At 54.5% G+C, this 26,205-nt stretch overlaps 2 protein-coding genes across 2 annotated transcripts; one reads left to right on the top strand and one right to left on the bottom strand.

Annotated features, from left to right (window-relative positions):
- On the bottom strand, positions 1-5,543 carry ATF5 (activating transcription factor 5). The gene is made up of 3 exons (XM_081108674.1): positions 5,408-5,543; positions 2,878-3,174; positions 1-1,753 (listed from the first exon to the last, which is right to left on the bottom strand). Exons 2-3 carry the CDS (start codon positions 3,053-3,055, stop codon positions 1,089-1,091), a joined length of 843 nt encoding a protein of 280 aa, XP_080964800.1. The 5' UTR covers positions 3,056-3,174; positions 5,408-5,543; the 3' UTR covers positions 1-1,088.
- On the top strand, positions 5,336-26,205 carry NUP62 (nucleoporin 62). Its single transcript, XM_081108672.1, has 2 exons — positions 5,336-5,482; positions 22,357-26,205. Exon 2 carries the CDS (start codon positions 22,423-22,425, stop codon positions 23,977-23,979), a length of 1,557 nt encoding a protein of 518 aa, XP_080964798.1. The 5' UTR covers positions 5,336-5,482; positions 22,357-22,422; the 3' UTR covers positions 23,980-26,205.

Raw genomic sequence — 26,205 nt, 5'->3', positions numbered from 1 at the left:
ACCCGAGGATGATTTGGTGGGGGGGAGGGGGAGAAACATAGATGTGAGAGACACATCGATTGGATGCCTCCTGAATGTGCGACTGGGGTCAGGGATCGAACCTGTAACCCATGCATGCAGCCTGGGCTGGGAATCGGGAATCGAACCCTCAACCCTTTGGTGTGTGGATGGTTGCTCTAACCACTGAGAAACACAGGCCAGGGCTCTCTTTTTGTACATTTTTATTTGATTTTTTTTGAGAGAAACATCGATTTGTTGTTCCACTTACTTATGCATTCAATGGTTGATTCTTGTGTGTATCCTGACCAGGGATCTAACCGAAACCTTGGGGTACCGGATAACACTACCCAACTGAGCTACCAGGCCAGGGCTGTGACTTCTATTATCATCATTCCCGTCTTTGGCCTAAGACTGCCCTCTCTCCAACTTCTCTCAAAGACCAGACACAGACTGAAGAAATTCTTCATTTTATTTCCACCACAACGCCCCCCACCCCCCCAAGCATCACTCCCTGTCCTCCCTCACCTACACAGAGCCCCGACCCAACAATTTCACAAAACACTGCTTTCCTCCCAGAGCTAAATGAACACCCAGTCACCAACTATGGCCACACCCGCCCTGCTGGCCTCCCCATCTGCCCCCACAGCCACTGGCTCTGTGAACGGGCTCCCGGCACCAATGTATTTCCCAGGGTCACCTGGCTTGCTTTTTTTGCTTAATGATGTGGGTGTCGATCTTAAAACCCTCCCTGCCTTTTCCCCAGAGGGCTCTCCCATCTTCATCTGCCCTCACTCTGCACAGCTTCCCGGCCTCACTGCCCTGCTGGACAGACCCTGAGCTCCCCGGGGCCCCAGTCCCTCAGCTGTCACCTGAGAAGTGTTGATAGTGACTAAGGCCAGACGTGTCATGATTCTGGGGAGGGAAGACGGGAGCAAAATCAGAAATGGACAAGGACACAAGGAGAAAAGGAGAGAGATGGGGGGATGGAAAGAGGCTAGAGGCAGAGGGATGACAGAGGGACCCTCCCACCTCAGCCCCAGAAACCGAGGTGAAGACCAGCGCCCCCTACAGCCCCAAGCCCTGCCCATCTAGCAGCTGTGGGTCCTCTGGCTCCGAGCCTTGTACACCTCGATGAGCAGGTCCTTGACGTACTGGATCTCCCGCTCCACGGACTCGGCCCTCTCCCTCAGCTCGCGGTTCCGCGCCTCCAGCCCTTGGCACTCCCCCTCCAGGGCCTCCCCCTCTGCCCGCTTCCTCTGGCGGTACCTCAGAGCCGCTGACTTGTTCTGGTCTCTCTTCTTTTGCTTGCGGTCCCCTCGAGTGGTGGCAGGATTGGGGTAGGGGGCCGGGCGAGAAGGTGGAGGTGGGGGAGGGGGCTGCTGCGCTGGGGGAAGGGGACCCAACCCCGCATCCCCCTGCCCAGCCTCGTTGCGGCAGTACATGACCAGCAGGTCGAGGGTATCCAGGGTAGGGGGCTGAGGGAGGTCGAAGGTGGGCAGGGGGAGAGGAAGGGAGGGCGCTGGTGGTGGTGGCGGCGGCGGCTGTGGTGGTGGGGAGGGCGGTGGGAGAAGTGGGCCATCGAGGAAATAGTCTTCCATCTGCTCCAGCTCCTTCTTGAGGAGGGAGGCCATGGCTTCCAGGTCAGGGGGGGATGGGGAAGGTGGGGGGAGGGCACCTGAGGGTAAGGGGGGCTCCAAAGGGAGGAGGGCTGTAAAGTCAACCCGCTCAGTCATCCAGTCCGAGAAGCCATCACCTGGAGGAGTGGAGAAGGACAAGTTCCTTGAGTTCCTGGTTTCCCACCCAACTGGGTGCTCACTCATCCCCGCTTCATTCATCTCCTCCATTGAGTAAACCCTCCAACGAGCCAATCAGTCTACCGACTGGTCAATGAACTAACTGACCAACCAATCAACTAAGTGAATCCGTCAATCAATCAACTCTTTCTTTTTTCTTTTTTTTAAAATATATTTTATTGATTTTTTACAGAGAGGAAGGGAGAGAGATAGAGAGTTAGAAATATCGATGAGAGAGAAACATCGATCAGCTGCCTCCTGCACACTCCCCACTGGGGATGTGCCCACAACCAAGGTACATGCCCTTGACCGGAATCGAACCCGGGACCTTTCAGTCCGCAGGCCAATGCTCTATCCGCTGAGCCAAACCGGTTATGGCCAATCAACTCTTTCAATCAACCAATTAATGAACCAGTCAACCAACCGATGATCCAAACAACAAGAGAGTCAACCAGCCATTCTGCAACCATTCCAACATCCTCTCTACGGATTAGCCTACATCTGTGGTTTCCCCGATGTACTCTGTAGTTTATCCTAAAAAGCAAACTAGACCCCGCATACCCGGTTTCACCTTTAATCCATTCATTACTGAAGACCCACTGTGTTCCACGTATTTGGGGCACACGAATGAATACAGTAATTCCTGCCTCAGGGCCTCCGCATATGCTGTTCTCTCCACCTGAAAAGCTCTTCCCTTGGGTCTTATCATGGCTCATTCCTTCCCATCCTTTAGGCCTCAGCCAAATCGGTACCTACTTGGCCAGGGTTTCCTGGCTACCCACTCTAAACTAGGTCCCGGTGTCATTTTTTTTTTTTTAGCTCACTAAGTGTTCCCCACTTATCCCACAACTTCCTCATTTTATTCCTCTGGGCTGTCTCCCCACTAGAGTGTGAGCTCTAGGAGGTCAGGGATCATGTTAGTTTTGTTCCCAATTATATCCCCAGCACTTCAAACAGGGCCTGACATAGTACAGGCACTCATAATGACTTATCCAATTCATAAATAAATGCATTCTTCCTCCTCCTACCCTGCCCCCCCCCCAAGTCCCAGCTCACCCCACCTCCATTCCCCACTTGCCCTTACCTGTCAGGGGCTCTCCCCCCCCTGGAAGCCCGCCCTCCAGGGCTCCCCCAAGGACCTCATAGGGGCCCAGGGGGGCAGGGGCCAGGGGGAGTTTCCCATAGTCGACGAGCCAGCCCAGCCCGCTAGCTGGGAGCAGGGCCCTGTCCAGCTCCAGCCCCAGGGTCGCCAGGAGTGACATGGCTGCAGCACAGGCGCTGGGCACGGGTGGCAATGAAGGAGGCTGCACCAACAGCTGGGAGGCGGCTCTGGAGGTTGCTCAGCTGGGCGAAGACAGGCACCAAGGTGAAAGTGGAGGACCTACAAGTGTGAGACAGGAGTAGGTGGGGTCACAGGCCAGTCTCACTCGTACAGAAACCAAGCCACATCCCCATGGCCCCAGGGTCCTCCCTCCCGCTTCCAACTGGGATTGGGGCTACACAGCACCCTCTCCGAACCCTAAATCTGCCCCTTCCCCAAATCTCTGAGCCCTACCCACTCCCAAGGGAATTCTTTTTTTTTTTAAATATATTTTATTGATTTTTTACAGAGAGGAAGGGAGAGAGATAGAGAGTTAGAAACATCGATGAGAGAGAAACATCGATCAGCTGCCTCCTGCACATCTCCCACTGGGGATATGCCCGCAACCCAGGTACATGCCCTTGACCGGAATCGAACCTGGGACCCTTCAGTCCGCAGGCCGACGCTCTATCCACTGAGCCAAACCGGCTTCGGCAGGGAATTCTTTTTAAAAAATATATATATATATATTTTTATTGATTCCAGAGAGTTCGGGAGAGGGTGAGAGAGACAGAAACATCAATGATGGGAGAGGATCATTGATCGGCTGCCTCTTGCACGCCCCCCACTGGGGATGGAACCCGCAACCCGGGCATGTGCCCTGACGTGGTTCATAAGTCGAGGCTCAACCACTGGGCTACGCCAGCCGGGAGGGAATTCTCTTTATGCCTGACTTCAAAATCCCAAAACTCAATCCTTCCAATACAGAAACCTAATGGTTTCCCAGGGGAATTTCCTTCAGAAGATTAGCACTCTAGGGCGCAGTTAAAGTAGGGCTTGGCCTTCATTAGCTGTCGAGGTCTGGGCAGGGGCGTGGCTTAGCTTCTTGGGTTCTGGGCCACCTTCCTGTGAGTAATTTGGCAGAAACCATGGAGTCTGGTTTATGATTGGCTGATGTGATGGGTTGGGGCATGGTGCAGTGGTTCTCAACCTGTGGGTCGCCACCCCTTCACAGGGGTCGCCTAAGACCATCGGAAAACACATTACATATTGTTTTTGTGATTAATCAGTATGTTTTAATTATATTCAATCTGTAACAATGAAATCGGGGGTCACCACAACATGAGGAACTGTATTAAAGGGTCGCGGCATTAGGGAGGTTGAGAACCACTGCTTTAGCCCCTCCCACCCACACCATAATATTCCACCTTAAAAGAACTCAGTCCCAGGGGAATTTTCTTCCAGTCACGTTCCTCCTTCTCAATCATTTCCTTTAGGACCCCACCCCCTCCCTTAGGTTCCATTCCAAATCAATTCCCAGGGGAATTCCCCCTGTGCCCGCCGCAACCTCATCAATATTATCCATTCACATCCCATCCTTCCCCTTTTGAGAACTCTGCAGCGACTGCCAGTGTCCCTCTAAGCCCCGCCCACTGCTTATCTTAGCCCCGCCCCTCCCCGATGATTCCCCAGAGGCCCCGCCTCTTTCTCCAATCGCAACCCCCGCCCTCTTCTCAAGGTGCGCTTAGCCCCGCCCCTCACAATGGCTCCGGTAAGCCCCACCCCTTCGCGACGGCCGTGGCCCTAGCTCCACCCCATTCTTTTTTTTTCCTTTTTTCTGAGGAAAGGGGGAGGACAGGGGGAGGAGGAGGAAGAGATCGCTCCACCCCATTCTTAACAGGGTGTTTCAAAGCCCCGCTTTCCACCCAAGTTAAACCAGCACCCGCCCCAGCAGACGCCTGAATAAAAAACAGGGCGGCTGTGCTGTGCGACTAAGCAATGTGGAGCAGGGAGGGGGGAGGGGACGGCGACCAGCTTCCACATGCCCCCGCCCACCCATCCACACTTGGCGTTCTCGCCGATGGCCAAAGCGCATGCTCCGCCCCTGAAACGGTCCCAAGGCGCTCACGCTTCTGCCCTCCTGGGGGCTAGTGCGCATGTGCAGCGGCTTACTGCCAGCCCTTCACAAGGAAATACGGGCTCTGGTGCGCTAATGCGCATGAGCAACGGCGCGTGGACAGATTCGTTCCCGCAGAACAAATAAAACCCTCTCTGGGGGCTAGTACGCCGGCGCAAGCGCACGCGGGCCGTCTTTAACGCCAACATTCTCTGTAAGAAAGCTCCCTTCCCGCCATTGGGCCGAGTGCGCATGCTCGGCAGCGCGCCGACGCGCGAGTTCCCTCTTCTGCGCCTGCGCGACCGTGATCCCTCACTCTCAACTCCCCACCCCCCTTCTCAGGCCTGGTCGTGAAGGCCGCGAGCTTCGAAAGGGCGGGAAAGGCAGTTGGAGCCGGAGGGACGAGCGGTTACTCACTCCATGGCGGCGGAAAGGAGAGGCAGCAGCGGCCTCGGCTGAAGAGAGAAGGCGGGAGTGGAGCGCGCAGGCGCGGTGAGCGCGGAGACGGGCCGGGGGCACGGAGGGGTCGCGGCTACAGAGCCATGGCGGGGCTACGCGGGCGGAGGCGGTGTCGCGGCAGCGTGGGGAGAGATCGTGTTCTGACGTGACCTGAGGATGGGGAATGAGGCGGCCCCGGGGACCGGGGACAGATATACCGGGGGCGGCGCAGCACGGCACGCCGGATCCTTCCGCGCCCCGCCCCGGCGAGGCCCCAACAGGCTGGCGGGCCTGGCCCCCTCCTCCTCTCGGGGCTCGGGCCCCTTCCTCCTTCGGACCCCAAGAGTTCGGTCCGCTCCTGTTTCCGGTCTAGGATCCAGCTCCCTTTTTCTTCCGACCCCGAGGGTTCTGGCCCTCCCTTCCCTGAGGCTCTGGGGTCCGGTCTTCTGCTCCCTTTGATCCAGCGGCCTGGTTTCTTCCTTTGCCTCACGGGTTTCCGGCCATCCCCATGCTGGTGTCTTAGTCCCGCGTGAGCCACAGACCTGCCACGGTGGCCCTGGGAAAATAACCGAAATCCTCGGGCCTCAAATCGGTAGGGAACTGTCTGCAAAAGGAGAATAAGTCGCTGTGCCTGATGAGGTGGTTTGTGAGAATCAAATAAGTTGATGCTCGGGAAGCCCCACGCACAGAGCCCAGCTCGTACATGTCCGTTCGACGTATTTTATTATCAGTGGGGACTCTGGGGCCCCCACTCTCACCACACCCCTACCCCCACCGCGGCAAGCGCCCCGGGGAGACACGTGTTGTTGTTTTAATCCTGACCCGAGGTTATTTCTTCCCATTGATTTTTAGAGCGCGTGGAAGGGAGGAGGAAGAGAGAAAAAAATATCAATGTGAGCCCTAGCCGGTTTGGCTCAGTGGCTAGAGCGTCGGCCTGCGGACTGAAGGGTCCCGGGTTCGATTTCGCTCGGGGACATGGACCTTGGTTGCGGGCACATCCCCAGTGGGGAGTGTGCAGGGGGCAGCTGATCGATGTTTCTGGCTCTCTCCCTTCCTCTCTGTAAAAAATCAATAATATATATTTTTTTAAAGAAATATCAATGTGAGGTAGACACATGGACTGATTGCCTCCCACCCGAGTCCCAACCTGGGCCGGGAATCAAACCTGGGACCCTTGGGTGCTGGACCGACATTCTACCCACTGAGCCACACAGGCCAGGCAGGGCAAGAGCCTCAGAGAGCCCTTCTTGTGTGTGATTCTCTCTAAGCTGGCAATTTTCAGCCATCCCACCGTCACCCGTTCCAGATGTTGGGTGTTCAGCCCCATCTTGACCCACGGGTGCAGGGAATTGGGCATCCTCGCCCCCACTCCACCCTTTTCACCGTCCACTGCCCACCTTCCCGTAGCCCTGTCCACAGCACTGCCCTCGGGCCAGGTATTTGATTCGTTCTGCCCCTGCTCTCACCCTGACTTCCTGAGATGCCCCCCACTGGGTTAGTCTCACAACCCTGCCCCAAACAGGGAGATCTGTACCACCGTTTGTAACAGGGAGCGTCCTGGCCCTCCCTTCCCTGCGCGCTGGGCCCTCCACCATCCCGAGTGGATGTGGGTCTTTCCTCTGCGGCAGAAACTTCTCTTTCCCGCCCTGCATCTGTCCACGTCAGGACGTTACACCTGGAGTTCAGCCTTCATCACTTTTATGGCAGTTACGGGACTGAATCAGAAGTGGGGGAGCCCTAATCCTAATCCTGAGGGTTATGTGGGGAGTAAAGACATGCAGGCTTCCCCTCCCCCCCCCCTTCTCTAAACATGCAGGAATTCCTTGGGCTCTGACCACTTTCCCGGGAGCACTTCTGTCCGCTCTGCCAGTATCTGAGCACTTGCTCGATATTCCCTTGAGTTGGTAGAGGCTATTATCGCCTAGACATCACTGAGTAGCAGTTAAGGTCATAGATCTGGAACCAGGTTGTTTGGGTTCAAACCCTAGTTGCACCCCACTTTTACTAGCTGTGTGACACTGGCGAGTTCCCTTATACTTCCCTGTGCCTCAGATTCCTCGTGGTTTGGGGCGGGGGGGGGGGGGGCGCATTAACAGTATCTACTACTCAGGTCTGTTAGGATTAAATGAGTTAATACAGGTCAGGTGCTTAGACTAGTGCCTGACACACAGAGGCTGTTACTATTATTATTATTGTTGGGGTGGGAATGTTTTATCTTCATTGCTAAGCAGTTAGCGCTTTAAAGCTATAACTGGTGCCCTGGCCAATGTAGCTCAGTAGATAGAATGTCAGCCTGGACACCAAAGGGTCTTGGGTTCAATTCCCAGGCAATGGCACGTACCTGCGATGCAGGTTCAATTCCTGAATCCCCATTGGGCTGCATGCAGGAGGCAACCAATCAATGTCTGTCTCTCTCTCTCTCTCTCTCTCTCTCTCTCTCTCTCTCTCTCTCTCTCCCTCTCCCTCCCTCCCTCTCTCCCTCCCTCCTTCCCTCTCCCTCCTTTCCTCCCTCCCTCCCCCCTTCCTTCCTTCCTTCCACACTGAATCAATGGAAAAAATATCCTCAGGTGAGGATTAACAAAAATAACAAAAACTGTGGTCTTCCTTTTAAAGGAAACTTAAGGACCGACCTCCTTTCACTTGTCAGTAGAGATTTGAGCAATAACGGGGACATTAGGGCAGTGCTGGACAGACTGCTGGCAGTGAGGAGACACAGTCAACCCCCCCCCCCCATCCCCCCCTCACACACACACCCTCGCGCTTCTGAGAACTTCTAGGTTATGCACTGGGACTAGGTAGAGGTTTTGTTGTTGTTGTGTTTGTTTGTTTGTGTTTTTTTTTACTTTTTATTTGGAAGTCATTTTAGGTTTATAGAAAAGTCACAAAAATAATCGTCACAAACAACCCTAGCCAGTTTAGCTCAGTGGATAGAACATCAGCCCGTAGACTGAAGAGACCCAGGTTCAATCCCCAGCCCTGGTCGGGGCTCATGCAGGAGGCACTCGATGTGTCTCTCTCACATCCATGTTTCCTTCTCTGTGTATCTCTCCTGCTCCGTTCCACTCTCTAAAAATCAATGGCAAAATATCCTCAGATGAGGATTAGCAAAAATAAAAAAATTAAAAAGTTAAAATTTAAAAGCTAGTACAGAGTTTTCGTACACCCTAATGGCCCCCATTGTTGCCATTGTTACATTTCTATTAGCTAAACTTCAACTTGATGTGATTTCACTGGTTGTTCCCTAAGACTTTTTTGTCCCAGGATCCCTTCCAAGATGCCATATGACATTTAGTCCTCGCATCTCCTTAGCCTCCTCTGGTCTGCAGCAGTTTCTCTGCCTTTCCTTGCCTTTCATGACCAGGGCCAGTTGCGTATTCTGTGGAAAGTCCCTCCGTTTGGTTTCGTCTCATAGACTGGGATTATGGGTTTTTGAGAGGATGGTCAGATAGGATTTTTAAAAAATATTTTTTATTGATTTCAGAGAGGAAGGGAGAAGGAGAGAGGTAGAAACATCAATGATAGAATCATTGATTGGCTGCCTCCTGCATGCCCCCCACTGGGGATCGAGGCCACAACCCGGCATGTGCCCTTGACCAGAATCGAACCCAGGACCCTTCAGTCTACAGGCCGGTGCTTTATCCACTGAGCCACACCAGCTAGGGCTAGGGTGTTTTTTAATAACTGGACACGAACTAGCTCTGTATGGGAATCATATTGCTGGCTGGGTGCAGGGTATGCTGACTGAGAAAACATTGGGGCAGGGACCTGGTGCCTTTTCTCTCTGCAGCTGTTGGATCCCAACCAGTTCAACCCTGGTGCCGACTGCCCCACCCAAGATCTTGACTCAGTCATGCTGAGTGGGTGCCAGTTCTCACCCTTAGCGGCCTAGCCCTTCCAGGCACATTCTAACTCATGTGCAGTGGGTCCTTAGTGGCTGCCTGTGAACCCCGGTCTTGGCACCCAGAGCCTGCTTTTGTGCCCATCCGTGACGGGACCTGTGGCCCCTCCAGGATTCAAAAGCCTCCGCCTCCCCCAGCTTGGAAGAGTCCTCCAGGGTCCAGGTGCCCCAGCCCTTTCTACTCGAGCTGGGGCTGGTGGCATGGGAGGGGCTGTGGGGGATTCTTTTTCCGTTCGGAAGGACCAGATTTGTGGAGTGAGGTGACGGTTGCAGGCAGATTGCATCACCCTGGCTCTTTGGTGGGAGGCGGAGTGGAGGGATTCTCCGGGGGCCTCAGGCCACCTGGCAACAAGCTCCTGATTAGCGGAGAGGCACCAGCGCAGCAGGGGAGGGTGGGGGAGGGGGAGCAGCCACCTGTGCAGAACCCTGAGAATCTGAGAAGCAAGCGCGAGAGGAGCCTCAGGTCATAGCGGCTAACCCACTGTCTTAAAAGACTGAGGCCCCAGGAGGTGAAAGGCGTTTATACAATCACACTGCTAGTTAGAGCCCAGGCCTCCCAACACTTCACAGCTTCCAGGGCTGCACGCCCCAGGGAGAATCTGTCTGCTCCTCTCAGATCTGACCCCCAGTCCCGGGCATAGCCTGCTGGGAGGCCACCAGGCCTGGCCCTTCGCCTCTAGTTTGCTGCTGCTCAGTTGCCTCTCCCCATCTCCCGTGCCCTAGAGGAGGCCCTCACCTGTGCTATTGCAGCAACCCTCACTGGTCTCGCAGTTCAGGAGACAGGCTGGCATGATGGGAAGGGCACCCACCGAGTTTGCATCAGCTGGACCCAGGTTCCGATCCTGAGCCTCAGCCACCTCCTGCAAAGTGGGTCAGAACGAGGGCTCTGGAGCCAGCCTGCTGGGTTCACATCTCAGTGCCAGCCTCTGTGACCCTCAGCAAGTGGCATCTTCTCCCTGTGGCACAGTTTCATCCATAATGTGGGGTAAGAGGACCCACCTCTTAGGGTGGTTGTAAGGGAATCGATAAATGTGTGTGAAATTGCTAGAACGGGGCCTGCCTAGTTATGAACATTAGTTATTTCTCTCTAAGGCGTGGGGTGCCAGGAGGATTGTGTGGAGCGATGTAGGTAAAACCAGCAGCACTTAATAATTCAAGGATCTCTGTATGTTTGTTTCTCTTCCTACCCCCATCACACTTTGTTCTGTTTTCATGGCTGCCTCCCAGACAATGTTTGTGTACGTGACTGTTTCCCTGAGCGCTTAGAAGGCAAGGTCATCCTCCCTACCCCCAGCCCTGTGCTGCTGTAGGCATCAGTTCACTTTGGGGGAGGGGGATAACCTTTACTTTTAGAGAGAGAAACATCATTGTGAGAGAACATCAATCAGTTGCCTCCCATGTGCACCCCAACCGGGAATCGAACCCACAAACCTTTGGTGTATGCGATGACACTCCAACCAACGGAACCACCCCGCCGGGGCGGCATCAGTTCACTTTTAAATGAGTGGCTCATGCACAGAGGCTGGGGAGTTCAGTACCGTTGTCCCTGAAGGGGCACTAGGGCAGGTATCTGGGTTATGCAGGCCGCGGGGGCAGAGTTGGAGGTGGGCGTCCTGGCAAACAAGGGCAGGAAGGCCAAGGCCAGCTCACTAGGGGAAAGGGCAGCTCGGGGCACAGGTCTGCCGCGTGGCCTCTCGGCTCAGAGTCCTCCGAGCCCCTTCCCGGCCCTCACTCCTGCTACTCCTTCCTCGGCAGAGGTAGCCAAGCTCTTAGAACCTAGTTAGGCCCACACTGCACCCTCTGTGTCACCTTCAGTGTTCTTCTGTATTAGCTTCTGTGCTCACTGCTCTAAGAAATTGCCACAAACTGTAGTGGCTTAAAATAACACACATTTAGTTCCTTTGAGTTTCAGGGACCAAAAGTATAAAATGGTCGGCAGGACTGTGTTCCTTCTAGAAGCTCCAGGGAGAACCCGTTTCCTGGCCTTTTCCAGGTGCTGGAGGCCACCTGCATTCCCTGGCTCATCGCCCCTCTTCTCATCCCTCCAGCCTCTGCTTCCATCGTGACATCTCCTAGTTTTCCTTTGATCTTCTTGCCCCTTTTCCAGAGACCCCTGTGATTACCTAGGGCCGCCCAGATCATCCAGGATGTCTCCATCACAAGACCCTTGTTTCAATCACAGCAGCAGGGTGCCTTTTGCCACGTGGGGTCACTTATTCACAGGTTCTGGGGGTTCGGGTGTGAACATCTTTGGGGGGGGCCATTGTCCAGCCTACCTCACCTCCCCTCTTGGAGCCTCAGTTTCCTCACCTGGAAGACACACACTAGGGCCAGCACTGGGGCGCCCCCTCCCTTACAGGCCCACGGGGACCACAGGAAAGCACAGCTGAAGGAATTGACAGCACAGTGTCCTGGAGCTTGGGGTGTCATCACTTGCCACTGTTTGGCCTCCAGCAGGACACCGTGCCCCCTTTTTGCTGTTGCCTCATAGTAAAGTGGGGACAGTCGGGATAATATGTGAAAAAGCCTAAAATGGCGCTGGCTCAGTCAGCAGGCCTGTGTCGGGCCGGCCGGCGCAGCCCTGGACCACCCGAACGGAGCAGGTGCTGCTCGGGGCGGCTCATCTTGCTGGGCAGCAATGCCAGCCGCCTGGTGAAGCACTTCTGATTTCACAGAAGTTGGAAACCCAGGTTTTTCTGCAAGATCCACATTTTAAAAGGTTGGCAAGTGATTCAGAGAAACACCAACAAACCACAGCGTGGATAGATAGCTCAGGCTGTGGGCCCTCCCTGACCCTTGTGCTCAGTGGTTTCCCGCACCCCAGGCCTGCAGTTCTCCCTGCTCGTAGCAGAGAGCAGAAGGAACGGAATCCTCCTCCCAGTCCTGGGTCTCAGCCCTCTCTGCTGGACTAGCCAAAATTGAAAAGGCGCAGTTCTGGTCAGACTCAGCCCAGACCCACAGAGTCTGGAGGGCAGTGTTTGTGGGGCGCAGGGAAGGAGCTCTCTAGAGGAACGTCCTGGGGAGTCAGTGCCTGCTAAAGGGGCTGGTGTCTTCGTACCCCACCTGTTCCAGAGGCCACCAGGAACACATAGACTTGAACAACTTGAGTCTCTTGCGCCTATAGCCAGGGAGGCCGCCCACCACAGGGATCTGTGAGGTGGCTGAGGAAGGGGGTGTTAGGGTTTATAGGAGCCGGGCTGGGTTAGGTGACTGGGAGGGATCAGGGAAGCAGGGACAAGTCATCACTGAGTATTTTGATCTTCTCCAGAGGGTAACGTGGCACCGTGGTTAGTTAAGAAGCAGCCATCAGCGTTTGATCATTTTTGTGCTTTGAACAATGTTCATGTTTTTGTCTGTCAGGTTTTTGTTCGGTCCAGCACGATCAGAGTGGCCTTGCCGGTGGTGCTTTGTGAAGTGATGGCCCCCATTCCACAGGAGAGCACCAGGGCCAGACTGGCAGGGCTGCCCTTCCCTTCCTCACAGCAGTGTGTTCATCCTTCCCAGCAGGGGGGAGGGGTAGAGGGAAGCAGAGCCTGAACCCAGCCAACACCCCCTGGGGTGGCCAGTCACAGTGGGAGCTGAGGGAAACAAGAGGGAGGTGGAGACGGAGGCAGGAAACCACAGCAGGTAAACCTCGCAGGCACCCAGGGTCCCCCAAGTGCCCCCTCCACAGGCGTGGAGAACATTGGGGGTCAGTAGTCAGCAGAGACCTGCGCCTCGGCCTGGTTAGTTCAAGAGTCCTTTGCCCTTCTGCCCACGCCCGCCCAGAGCAGGAACGAATTCCTGAGGGGGTGGGGTAGACAGGAAAGAGCAGCTGATGTCCCCCCTCTTCACTCCAAGCCAGAAGCTGGAGAAGGCAGACAGCCCTGAACTGGATCCAGAATGAGACCTAAACTAGCATGGATGGTGATAGAGGTGGCCTGGGGTGTCATTAGAGAATGGGAAAGGGGTACCAGACATGGCACATGATGTGTGGAAAATGTCACATTGGAGAGGCTCCTGAGGCCCCAGCTCGGCTCTGGGGCCAGTCCTAACTACCTGTGCCCCTTTGGGCAAGTTACCTAAGTTCTCTGAACTTCACTTTGCTCATCTGGAAGATGGGAACACTAACGGCTCCCACTTCGTAAGGTCGTGAGCTGTGCAGGTAAAGCACTGCCAACGGCCCAGCACAGAAAGTCCTGGAACCTTAGCGTGTGGGTGACGCCCAGGGACAGGTAGAGGCTGTGGTTGCTTCTGTTCTCAGAATCTAAGCCACCCTGTCCCCACCTCTGGGGGCTTTCTCCTGGTTCCCAGAGAAACCGTCTCCATGGTAACTGTCTCTGCCACAACCTGGCCAGGACCTTTCCCTCCCTCCCCCACTGACATCACTGCCTCTCCCCTGGGCCATTGGTGTGGATTACAGGAGAGCGGCTGGGAAGGGAGCACATGTGTGTGCGGTTCTCTCAGCAGGTGTGCTTGTGCCTTAGCCTCTCTCCACGTCTTTTGTTGTTGTTGTTAATTTTATTTTTGAGAGAAACCTCGATGTGTTGTTCCACTTATGTATTCGTTGGTTGCTTTTTGTATATGCCCTGACCAGGACTGGACCCGAAACCCCATCCGGGCCAAGGCCTTGTCTTCTTCATCCTGACTTTGACATGTATGTTGATGTTGGACAAGTTACTTAACTGGAAAGGGAGATGCGAATGGTACCTCATGGTGGGAGGAGTGAGAGCTAAACCAATTAGTACACGAAAAGCACTTAAAGTAGTACCTAGTACATGCCCAGTGTGGCTCAGTGGTTGAGTGTTGGCCTTTGAACCAGGAATTCGCTGTTCTATTCAAGTCACATGCCCGGGTTGTGGGCTCAGTTCTCCAGTAGGGGGTGTGCAGGAAGCAGCCGATCAATGATTCTTTCTCATTGATGCTTCTGTCTGTCTCTCCCGCTCCCTTCCTCTCTGAAATCAATAATATATATATGGTACCTAGTATAAAGCAACCCCAGGGCCCACTTATTCCATTGATAAGCATTTAACTGTGATGGCCAGCAACTAGTACAGACCCTGGGATACAGCAGTGAAAACACAACAATCCTGCCTCTGGTGGAGCTGACATTCTGATGTGGAAACAGACAATAAACAAGACATTGGATTTCAGAGTGGTAGTTCTAGAATCTTCCTTCAGATCTACTCTTCTGGTTTTTAACTTTTCTGTGCATGTCTTACCTGATTGGTTATCCCTGTGGGGAAAATTGCTGTTTGTCCCACCACCTGAGCTCCTTTGGGTACAATTCCAGGCCTCGGGAGCAGAAAGGAGAATGTAATTGCTAATTAGATGTGAAATGACTTCTTGGGGAAGAGATCGTATTTTCAAGGGAGAGAAAAGGAGAAGGATGAGTCCAGGAAGCATTTAGGCAGCAGCTTGAGGCAGCAGGCAGTGCCGGTGCCTGGCCAGGTTGGCTCCCCCCGGAGAGCTTGCTTCCCCCTCCGTCTCCGTCGGAGCAGGAGCGTGCACCTGCTTACAGTGATTTCCAGAATCTAGTGAGTGAGAAAAAGAACAGTGCATCCGGCGTGCAGCCTTTTGTGTACAAAAGGGGGAGAGTGCAAACTGGGCATTTGCTTAGAGACACTGAAAACCTCTGGGAAAGAGGCACAAGAAACCGAACAGCTTGTCTCCGGGGAAGAGAGCTGGTGACGGTGGGGACAGGGGGCGGGTGGAGACCGTGGTGTTCCCTGTTGTACCTTTTGAATGTAGAACCATATGAACAAACTGCCTCTTCACAAAAAGAATTCAGTTTTCATTTTTAAAATAGCCACCACCGAGGCATTGGGTGGCTGTGAAATGGAACACGTGGGATGAGCCTCCTTGGCAGCTAGTTTGCAGTAACATTTAGGCGTTTAAACAGTAAACACCCAGACGTGCGGTAAACCTGGAGGGATCCCTTCATGGGATTTGGCCTGGAGAAAAGACGGGTAGCATGACAGGCAGTGAGGCTTTCCATGGCCCCTCCCCCTGAGGAGCACCTCCTCTTTGTCTCCACACGGGTCCCTAATACTTACCGCAAGTCAGTTAGACCTGGGAGGTTGGTGTGTGCTGGTCCTGGGGGAGGAGCAGGCCGGGGGGAGTTAGGACTGGAGTCCCAGGTGCGCGCCTCCATCCCACCTTCCTGTTGGGGAGACCTTGTACTGTGGAAGGAGATGGCCTTCGCACGGAGCCGTGCACTGAGGTGTCCGTGCCGCTGATGTGGCTCTGCCCTCTCTGGCTCTGTGCAGCTGCTACCGGAGCTGGCCATGCTCACCCGGCAGAATGGATGTCTAAGAACTGGACACAAGAGTCCAGGCCACCACCAGCTCCCTCCAGAGACTCCCCCCCATCTCCCAGCAGCCTGGGTGAGTCTTTCAAAACATAAATCAGCCCTAGCCTGTTTGGCTCAGTGGATAGAGCGTCAGCTGGTAGACTGAAGGGTCCCAGGCTCTATTCCAGTCAAGGGCACATGCCTGGGTTGCAGGCTCTATCCCCAGTAGGGGGTGTGCAGGAGGCAGCTTATCAATGATTCTCATCATTGATGTTTCTATCTCTCCCTCTCCCTTCCTCTCTAAAATCAATAAAAATATTAAACAAACAAATAAAAAATCAGCACAGTCCTGTCCCGGCCTTTGTGTTACTGTCTCTGTGGCCTGGAAAGGACGCTGCCTTGGCTGAGATCTGGTTAGCAAGCCGTTCGTTGCTTATTGTATTATCGGTAAATAGCTAATTCCATGGGGGAAGGTTCACACAGAGCCAGTGCCTGTCCTTCCTGGGCACCAACGCTGTCAGCAGCTCCACCAGCTGGCCGTGGGCAGAATGCCAGGGGCATTTGCTCCAGTCACTCCCCAGAACTTTCATTAATAAGTTGACATTTCCTGGGCTCTAAGGATGCACAGGCACGTGCTAATAAAATAGGCACCTGACAGGGATCGGACCATTTCCTCTTCACAAAGACCATATGATTCACGAGCTCTGGCCCTTTTTTTGTTTTTGTTTTTGTTTTTGTTTGGGAGACTGAGGCATGGGGATGAACCTAGAATCTGAGCTCCCAGGGCCAAGAGCAGAGAAGCAGGGGCTCAGGCTGATAGGCTGTGTCTTGCCAGGTGACTGACAGAGAAGGACAGGCAAAGGCCCCTGCCCTCAGGCACACAGAAGTCCACAGGGCTTACTAATGACAGCTACAGGCCTGCTGCCACAGCCCCATCCCACCCATCAGTGGACTAGCAGACCTGGATTCATAGTCCTGGACCCCATCCAGGAGCCCTCGGAATCAAGCCAGGACTCCTTGCTGCACCCAGTGAAGCAGCATTTCTGCAATAAAGGAAGGGGGCGGGAACGGGGGCAGCAGCTCTCTGGGCCCCAGTGGATGAGCCTCATGGGGGAGGGTCACTCAAGCTTCTGAGGGGGAGCCGATGAAGGGCAGCAGTGGGGTCAGGAAGGGAAGCATCATGGCTTTGTCTTCAGGAGATGGACTAGCCAGGCCCCAGCCCCCCCCCCCTCCCTCAGCCTGCTGCTCCAACCACGATTGTACAGAAGCTGGCCTGTGTGTGTCACCCCCTCCGCATCTGTCTGCCCAGAGAACCTCATTCCATCTTTAAGACTTCATTCTGCCCTGGCTGAGTTTCTCAATGGTTAGAGTGTCGGCCTGTGATTCCCAGTCAAAGGCACGTACCTCGGTTGCCCAATAGGGGTACATATGGGAAGCAATCAGTCGATGTGTGCCTCTCACATCATGTAGGTGTTTTTCTCTCTCCCTCCTCCTTCCTCCTCCCTTTCACTCTCTTCTAGAAAGTAATGGAAAAAATATACTTGGGTGAAGGTTAAAAAAACAACAACAAAAAGACTTAATTCTGCCACCTCCTCCTCCCCTGCCCCAGGCAGAACTTGAGGTCTTGACCTTGGAGAAGTCATGTTCTCTCTGAGCCTGTTCCCTGCTCGGTGTGGTGCAGCCGGTGCCCTTTATACAGGCTTGTGCCGCAGCCAGGATTCAAACCGATGACCCTTTGGTGCAGGGGACCACACTCACCAACCGAGCCACAGTGGCCAGGGCCCCTGTCCTTCTTAATCCTTTATTTCCTCTTGGTCCAAGGCTGATGTCCTCCCATTTTTGTTCCCAAACACCCCTGTTCCAGATACCTGAGGAGAGGGATTGGTATGGGGGGGAGGGAAAGTCCCAGCCTGGTTAACCCCTCACCCAGAACCGGTGCCCCCAGTCCCCTTCCATGCTCTGCTTTCTCTCGTTCCTTGTGCATAGACCGTACAACACGATGGTGACTTATTTGAACGATTGTTGTTTTTCTGTCTGCTGGGCTGTAAGCTCCATGACAACAGGGTCCCCTCTGTCTCGTTCACAGCCATGTTTCCAGGGCCTTGAGCGGTGCTTGTACATAGCGGGTGCTCCCAAATATTTTTTGAATGAATGAATGTTCTACTGTAAAGAATTTGTTTACTCTCTATAATCTCACCTTGGGGGATGGGCCTCTTTTTCTCTTTATGTTATGATTGTACAGAGTAGGGCTGAGTAGATACTAAAGTCAGGAGTTTAGTGGCAAAAGAACTAAAGATAGAGAAGGTGAGTGGACCTGGGTGAAGCTGGAGGTGACCGCAGAGAACCCTGGTGCTCAGCCAGGGGTGGGTTGTGTGTAGGTTGGAATCCCAGGTGGGCCTTTCTGACTTCCCTGGGCTGGGGAGGCAAGGAGATCTGGTTTGAAAAAACTTGGGCAGCATGGGACAGGCTCTGCCCAATTCCATTAGTGACCTCAAGGAAGTCCCTGCTCGTGGCCTCGGGTTCATCCTGGGTGAACTGCAGACGGCCGCGGCGGTTCTGCCCGGCCTAGGCACGCGCCCAGTTTCTGTTCCTCCCGCTTTCCCCGAGCACCGTCAGCTTCTCTTTTAGGAAAACTCGCCACTGTGGTGAGTGGGAAGCCTGCGTCAGCTCATAACAGTGTGTCAGCTGCACTTGTGGGAAATTCCCAGAATCCTAGTTGTCGATGCCTTTGTTAACTGGGACACACCCTGCAGACCCTCATCACTTTATTTTATTTGGATAAAAACTTATACATTTTCTCTTCCCCTCGTATCACAGCACATTGTCAGGGGTCCCCAGACCACCCTCAGATTCGGTGATTCACCAGAAGGACTCAGAACTCAGCACAGCGGTTAGACTCGTAGTTACAGTGAGAATCAGCCCAGAGCCCTAACTGGTTTGGCTCAGGGGATAGAGCGTCAGCCTGCGGACTGAAGGGTCCCAGGTTCGATTCCGGTCAAGGGCATGTACCTTGGTTGCGGGCACATCCCCAGGGTTGGCGTGCAGGAGGCAGCTGATGGATGTTTCTCTCTCATCGATGTTTCTAACTCTCTTTCCCTCTCCCTTCCTCTCTGTAAAAAATCAATAAAATATATTTAAAAAAACAAAAAAAAAAGAATCAGCCCAGGGAAAAGGCACCGCAAGGCAGAATCCAGGAGAGACCAGGCACCAGCTTGCGTTGTCTCTTCCAGGGGGGTCACACAGGCAGCGCTTAACGCTCCCAGCAACGATGTGTGACCACACACGGCAAGCCTTGCTGTCCAGGCTTTTTATTAAAAGTCTGTCACATTTTTTACTCAGTGTCCTACCCCTGCAAAGGTCAAACTGATACTGTGTGGCCCAATGCCGCATCTTTTTTTTTTTTTTTTTTTTTTAATTTTAAAGATTTGTTTTATTGATTTTTTTACAGAGAGGAAGGGAGAGGTATCGAGAGTTAGAAACATCTATGAGAGAGAAACATCGATCAGCTGCCTCCTGCACACCCCACACTGGGATGTGCCCGCAACCAAGGTACACGCCCTTGACTGGAATTGATCCTGGGACCCTTGAGTCCGCAGTCTGACGCTCTATCCACTGAGCCAAACCAGTCAGGGCCCAATGCCCCATCTTAAAGACACTCTCTATCAGGCAGGACACTCTAAGGCAACCATGTCAAACTCGTGGCCAGCGAGTCACATGCCTCATTTAAATAAATGAGGCTTGCAGCCCACCGGCCTCAAGTTTGACATGCTTGCTCTAAGGGTTTAGAGCAGCTGTTCTCAACCTGTGGGTCGTAACCCCTTTGGGAGTCGAACGACCCTTTCGCAGGGGTTGCCTAAGACCATCGGAAAACACATATCTAATTACATATTGTTTTTGTGATTAATCACTATGTTTTAATTATGTCCAATTTGTCACAATGAAAAGATATCCTGCGTATCAGATATTTACATGACGATTCATAACAGTAGCAACATTACAATTATGAAGTAGCAACAAAAATAATTTTACGGTTGGGGGTCACCACAACATGAGGAGCTGTATTAAAGGGTCGCAGCATTAGGAAGGTTGAGAACCACAGGTTTAGAGGTTCCCTCCCAGGAGCCCATCAAGGGCCAGTCCTTTGTTTGGAACGTGCAAGGTGTGGACAGCTCGGGCCTGCTGAGTAACCCTTTACTGCACACGCTCCCTCCAGCCGCACAATCATTTAGCGCCCCAGAAGCACACCTGTTTCAGCCACTTTCACCAGCCCTTCCTCCCCATCTTCTGGTTGGTCCCACATCCTCCAACACTCAGCTTAGGCGTGTGCTTCCTGGAACCGGGGCCAGAGAGCCTTGGCCCTGCTCCCACGTGCGACCCAGCCCTGGCTGCCCTGCCTGCAGTCCTGGGATTGAAGCTGATGTTTGCCATGTCTCTGGCTGCCCTGAAGAGGGGGCCAAGGCTTAGTAACCTCTCTGGGCCTCACTCTCCTAGTCTGTAAAGTGAACCTGCCCCAAATGGACCTGTTTTCGGGAGCAAGTGAGCAATAAGGCATCTTAAACACATAGACAGGCGGGACCCATGCGTGGTGTGCCATTGTTAGTAGATCCCTGGCAGCTGGGATGTTGGAAACAAATGACCCATTTGATAAATGGCAAACCACAAGCCCCTGTAGAAGACTGTTTTTTTGCAGTTTTTTAATAGTATAAAAAGCAAAGACCTTTGTATAAATGCTCTTCGGGAGAACTTTAGCTGCAACTTATTAATAGCTAAAGCTCTCAGGGGCTGAGGAACTGAGACATGTGGGTGGCTGCTAACAACCAACCCGGCTTGAGGTGGCTCTGCAGTGACAGGTGTGTGCGCTCACGCAAGAAGGGCTGGGTGCCAGCGTGCTTGGGGCCTCAGACACTTGCTGTGGCCTCCTGAGGGTAAAGAGGCCTTGCTCTGAAGCCCCCAGAAGAGCTTTGTAAAAATGTCAAGGCCAGGATCCTGCCCCAGAATGACATTTATCATTAATCTGGCAGCGTTGGATATTTTTTTTTTTAATTGAATTGAGAGAGAGAGAGAGGGAGGGAGGGGATTGATTTGTTGTCCCACTTGTTTATGCATTCATTGGTTGCTTCGTGTATGTCCCCTACCTGGAGATGTAACCCACAACCTTGGTGTAGCGGGATGATGCTCTAACCAACTGAGCTACCCAGCCAGGGCCCGTGTACCTTTGGAATGCTCCCAGGAGCTGCTCATGGGCAGCCTATTGAGATCTGCTTACACTGAGCAGACCCACCAGCAGCATGGGCGGCCGAGGGGTCCTCTCTCCAGAAGCACATGGCTGTGTGGAGGAGAGACCTGGCCAAAAAAAAAAAAAAAAAAAAATAGGGTTCTTGGAGGAAGGCAGGGGGCGAGGTGGGAGTTGGGGAGGGGCAGCTACAGTGGGGTGAGGACTGACAAATTACTGTAACCTGAGCCTCTTCCCCATCTGTGCCCTGGGGCCAGCTTCTCAGCCTCCCAGTAGGAAGACTGGGAAGTTATCTGAGGGCCCAGCTGAGGGTGTGGGTAGCACAGGGCTGGGCACACACAGCTGCTGGGGCTGCGGTTAGCTGCCGGGAAATCCCGTCTCCGCGTTGGAACTGGTGCTCATCCTGCAGCCAGAGGGCCCGCTGAGCCGTGGCAGCTGGACCGTGAATTCATATTAAACCTGAGGTCAGCCACAGCCCACATGTCTTCTTCACGAGAATTTCTTCACAGCTGGGTGCTCACAGCCCCTGCTGCTGAGTTATCCCCTCACTGCACAGTCCTCCCTCCCCAGCCCCAGGGGCTCTCCCCGGAGTGGAAATGTGGGCCTGTGCCTGTGCCTGGCAGCAGCGGCAGTGAGCGCCCTAACTAGTGCCCAACCGTTCGCCACACTTGAGCGCAGTAGCTGCTGCCCCGCTTTCCCGCTGAGGGAACTGAGCCTCAGAGAGGTTTGCTGTCCCTTGGTAGAGTTTGGAGCGCTAAGGAGTCACAAAGTCACGCCTCACTTTCATCAGACACTTTCTGCTTCCCAACTGCATTTGTTCTTTTTTCTTTCTTTCTTTTTCTTTCAGAGAGGAGAGCTGGGTGCCAGCATGGGAGGGAGAGAGAGAGAGAGAAAAACATCCATGATGAGAGAGAATCATTGACCAGCTGAAGGACTGCGCCTTCAAGCCCTCTGATTGAGCCCTTGGGTTTCATGCCCGCCCCTTAGTTAGAAGGAAGGTGGGGGTTGCTCCAACAGGCCCTCTGTCCTCCTAAATGATGAGGGATGCGCATGGATGGAGCCCCACCATAGAGCTCAGCTTTCCAGGGCCTGTTTCTTGAGGTCCATCAGGCCGCTCAAGGAGGCACGCTCTACCCACTTCCTCTCCCCGCTTCCGGCCGCAGCAGGGAACCCTGGGGAGCAGATCCTACAGGTGGAGCTGGGTGTGCTTCGGGTCCCGAGAAGCTCCTGGAATCTGGCTGCCTCCTCGGGGACTGGGGTCAGTTCAGGTGCCTGCCCTTGGACTCCCCATGGCCGTGGGGCTCCTGCTCTGCTGAGCACACGCAGGTCCCAAGCACTCTCTCTCCCAGCGCCGAGCTGCTGCTCCGCCTTTGCTAGCTGACTTAGGGCCGGTCAGGAAGAGGAGAGCGGCCTCATTAGGACTGTCCGTCCCCGCCGCTCTCCAAACCGCGCCCGTGCCAGTGAGGTTGCCTTTCCAAAACTGCCATCTGACCATGTCACTTCCTCTGCTTTAAAAATTTCCCAAGGTTGCGGACGACGCTGACGATTTGCTTTGGGAGCTGGAGTAGCTGTTGCCACCGGAGTCTGGAGCCATGAGCGGGTTTAATTTTGGAGGCACTGGGGCCCCCACAGGCGGGTTCACATTTGGCACTGCAAAGACAGCAACAACCACCCCTGCCACCGGGTTTTCTTTCTCTACGCCTGGCACTGGCGGGTTTAATTTTGGGGCTCCCTCCCAGCCCACTGCGAGCACCCCTTCTACCAGCCTGTTCTCACTCCCTACCCAAGCGCCAGCAACACAGACCTCAGGATTCAGTTTTGGAACCACAACTCCTGCTACTGGAGGCACTGGGTTTTCCTTAGGGATCAGCACCCCAAAGCTAAACTTGGGCAATGCAGCTGCCACCCCAGCCACAGCCCAGCCCACTGGCTTCGGGCTCGGTAGCAGCACCCTCACCAACGCCATCTCCAGCGCCGTCACCTCCAGCCAGGGCACAGCACCCACCGGCTTTGTGTTTGGCTCCACCGCCACCTCTTCTGCTCCATCCACCACACCCGGGGGCTTCTCGTTCACAGGTGGAGGCACGACCCAGGCTGGGGGGACCTCCAGTTTCAGTATTGGCTCCATGGGGAGTTCGGCCCAGCCCACGACACTTGCTGGGTTGGCCTTCACTCCGGCCACACCGGCAGCCGCTGGAGCAGGAACCACACAGCCAGCTGCTCCCGCACCCACTGCTGCCACCACCAGTGCTGGACCCACACTCTTTGCTTCGCTAGCTACTGCTCCGACCTCGTCTGCTGCCACCGGGCTCTCCCTTGGGACCCCAGCAACCACGGCTGGAACGTCTGGGCCTGGAATGCTGGGCTTCAGCCTAAAGGGTCCTGGAGCAGCTCCCACCACATCCACAGCGACATCCACCGCCGCCACCACCACCAGCACCAGCAGCTTCTCCTTGAATCTAAAACCCCTGGCACCAGCTGGGATCCCCAGCAATGCGCCCACTGCCATAACCGTTCCGTCTGGCCCCAGTGCAGCCACTGGGGTGTCCACCAGTCCCGTGATGACCTATGCCCAGCTGGAGAGTCTGATCAACAAGTGGAGCCTGGAGCTGGAGGACCAGGAGCGGCACTTCCTGCAGCAGGCCACCCAGGTCAACGCCTGGGACCGCACGCTGATCGAGAACGGGGAGAAGATCACCGCCCTCCACCGCGAGGTGGAGAAGGTGAAGCTGGACCAGAAGAGGCTGGACCAAGAGCTGGACTTCATCCTGTCGCAGCAGAAGGAGCTGGAGGACCTGCTGAGCCCTCTGGAGGAGTCCGTCAAGGAGCAGAGCGGGACCGTCTACCTGCAGCACGCCGACGAGGAGCGCGAGAAGACCTACAAGCTGGCCGAGAACATCGACGCACAGCTGAAGCGCATGGCCCAGGACCTCAAGGACATCATCGAGCACCTGAACACGTCCGGGGGCCCCGCCGACACCAGCGACCCGCTGCAGCAGATCTGCAAGATCCTCAACGCACACATGGACTCCCTGCAGTGGATCGACCAGAACTCGGCCCTGCTGCAGAGGAAGGTGGAGGAGGTGACCAAGGTGTGCGAGGGGCGACGCAAGGAGCAGGAGCGCAGCTTCCGGATCACGTTTGACTGAGCCCGGGGCCGGCCGCAGGGCCGCAGGTTCCCAGAGTGTTCAGTGGGGGAGTGTGCGGTTACTGTCTAGCTTTTGTTTGCAATGAAATACTGTTTGATTGTTTCTTTCAAACAGCTGTGCAGCCGAGAGAACTGTTTGTGGTCTGAGTTTTTGCATTTATCAGTAGAAGTATTCCGAGTGTTGTAGTCCGGGCAGCAGCCTAGTAGGTATGCTTTCTCTGTATAACTTTTTTGTTTATCCCAGACCCTTTTCTTTTTTTCTTTTTTTAAATATATTTTTATTGATTTTTAGAAAGAGGAAGGAAGGGAGAGAGAGAGAGGAAGAAAAAACCCCCACACTTTGATGTGAGAGCGAAGCATCCATCCGTTGCCTCCTGCACACACCCCAACTGGGGATCAAACCCACAACCACGGGTATGTGCCCTGACTGGGAATCAAACCTGCAACCTTTCGGTGCACAGGACAGCACTCAACCAACTGAGCCACACCGGCCAGGGCCCAGGCCCTTTTCACCCACTGCAGCCTTCCTCATCGTCACTCCAGCCAAGTGCTGGAGAAGTGCCCACTCACGTTAGAGCCGTCTGCCTCCCAGCCCGGTTCCCTGGGCAGCCTCTCTATCTACCACGTAGTCATAGGTGCCGGGTAAAAAGACTTGGTTCTCGGGGAGACAGCAGCCTGGGGTAAGGTGCACATGTGGAAACTAGCCACCTGTGCAAAGTGACTTGTGCCTAGAACAGGCCGTGAGGTAATGAACTTCCCAAGAGGAGACGGAGCAGGTAGATGAGGGACTTGAACAAGGTGTTGACAGAAGGGTCAGACTTGGGCCGGGGGGTCTCTGTGTTGCCCGGCAGACACACCTCCTCGGCTTCCTGGTCTCAATGTTAGGCCACCCCACAGCCGTGTCAGGGGGCGTCCTGCCGTGCCCGCACCACGGTGAGCTTGCACAGACTTGCCGCTCTGTATTGTGCCGACTGTTTGCTTCTGTGCCTCACCGTTAGATTGTGAGCCCCTGTGGGCAGGGAGTGTTTCTTGTTCCCCTTTGTGTCCTCAGCACAATCCCTGTCATATTTATCAAATGAGTGAACAATGGAGATGAAACCCGGCATAAAACGTTAATCCACAAAACGCCTGCTGAGACGGCAGAGGCAGCCACAGACTGGGTTCTGCCAAGTGTTCCCGACGCCGAAGCAGCCCTGTCAGCCAGTGAGGCCCGGTCCAGAGGCAGAAGCCAGCCCGCGGCAGCCCAGTGTCTTTCCTGTCTTCCCACGCGCTGCACTCGGACGTACCCAGGACTGTATGTCGCTTTCCTAAATAAAATAAAATTCATTGTGGAACAGAAAGTAAGCTGTGCTGTTCCTGTGGATAGCTTAAAGGGAGAAAGCTGGGTAAAAGGAGCAGGTTCCAGAAGACGAGCTCAGAAACAAGCCACACTGAGCAGGACACGGCGTCCTCACTACACACACCCAAGTTGCGGGTTCCTCTGACGCTGGTGGCGGGAGGACAGGACACGGAACCTGTGAAGTGTGTCGTTCTGGGTTACAGCGTAGAAGACACATAAATGTCACCTGTCCCCATCCCTCAGGGTCACAGGTGTCTGCAGCTGTTGACCAAGAGGCCAGGTTGGGTGATGTTCAGATTCCGGTCTGTGCCCGCCCCTGCCCCCACTCCAGCCTCCCTCAGCCGTGCCCCCCGAGCCGTGAGGCTAAGGAGTGCCAGGGCTTGTTCTGGAGAGTCGGTCCACTTCCCCAGCCTTGATCGTGAGTCATTCATTCCTTTGACGACCTTGAGCTCCTGAAGACTAGTGTCCCGTCTGAGCAGAAGCCACAGCAGAGGGAGGGGAACCGGAGGAGGCAGCCCCCGCAGCCCCACTTGCTTCTCCAAAGCCCCGCCCCCTGCGGCAGAGGCAGAGGCCCTTCATGCGGTCTGTGAGCCCTGACCCATCTGTGATCCGAGCTGACTCCTCCACCAGAAGGAAGGAGAGAGGGAGAGGCCTTGAGTCCCCGGAAAGGAAGGAGTAGTGTGTATTTCAGCGTCCATTTGTGGAGCCCCTGCACTTACCTGATCCTGATACGGCCTTTGGGGTTACAAAAATGAAAGTGTTTCTCTGTCTCCAAGGAGGTGGCTGGCCTGGGCCACACGATCGATAGAACAAATATTTTCCTGAGCTTGCACTTCCAGTGTATATAATATACCTACTATTTCGTATATTAAACATCAGTAAAGCCTA

This window comes from Myotis nattereri (assembly GCF_964212035.1).
Source record: "Myotis nattereri genome assembly, chromosome: 15".
Classification (NCBI taxonomy): domain Eukaryota; kingdom Metazoa; phylum Chordata; class Mammalia; order Chiroptera; family Vespertilionidae; genus Myotis; species Myotis nattereri.
This window is presented reverse-complemented; position numbering and strand designations above follow the sequence as displayed.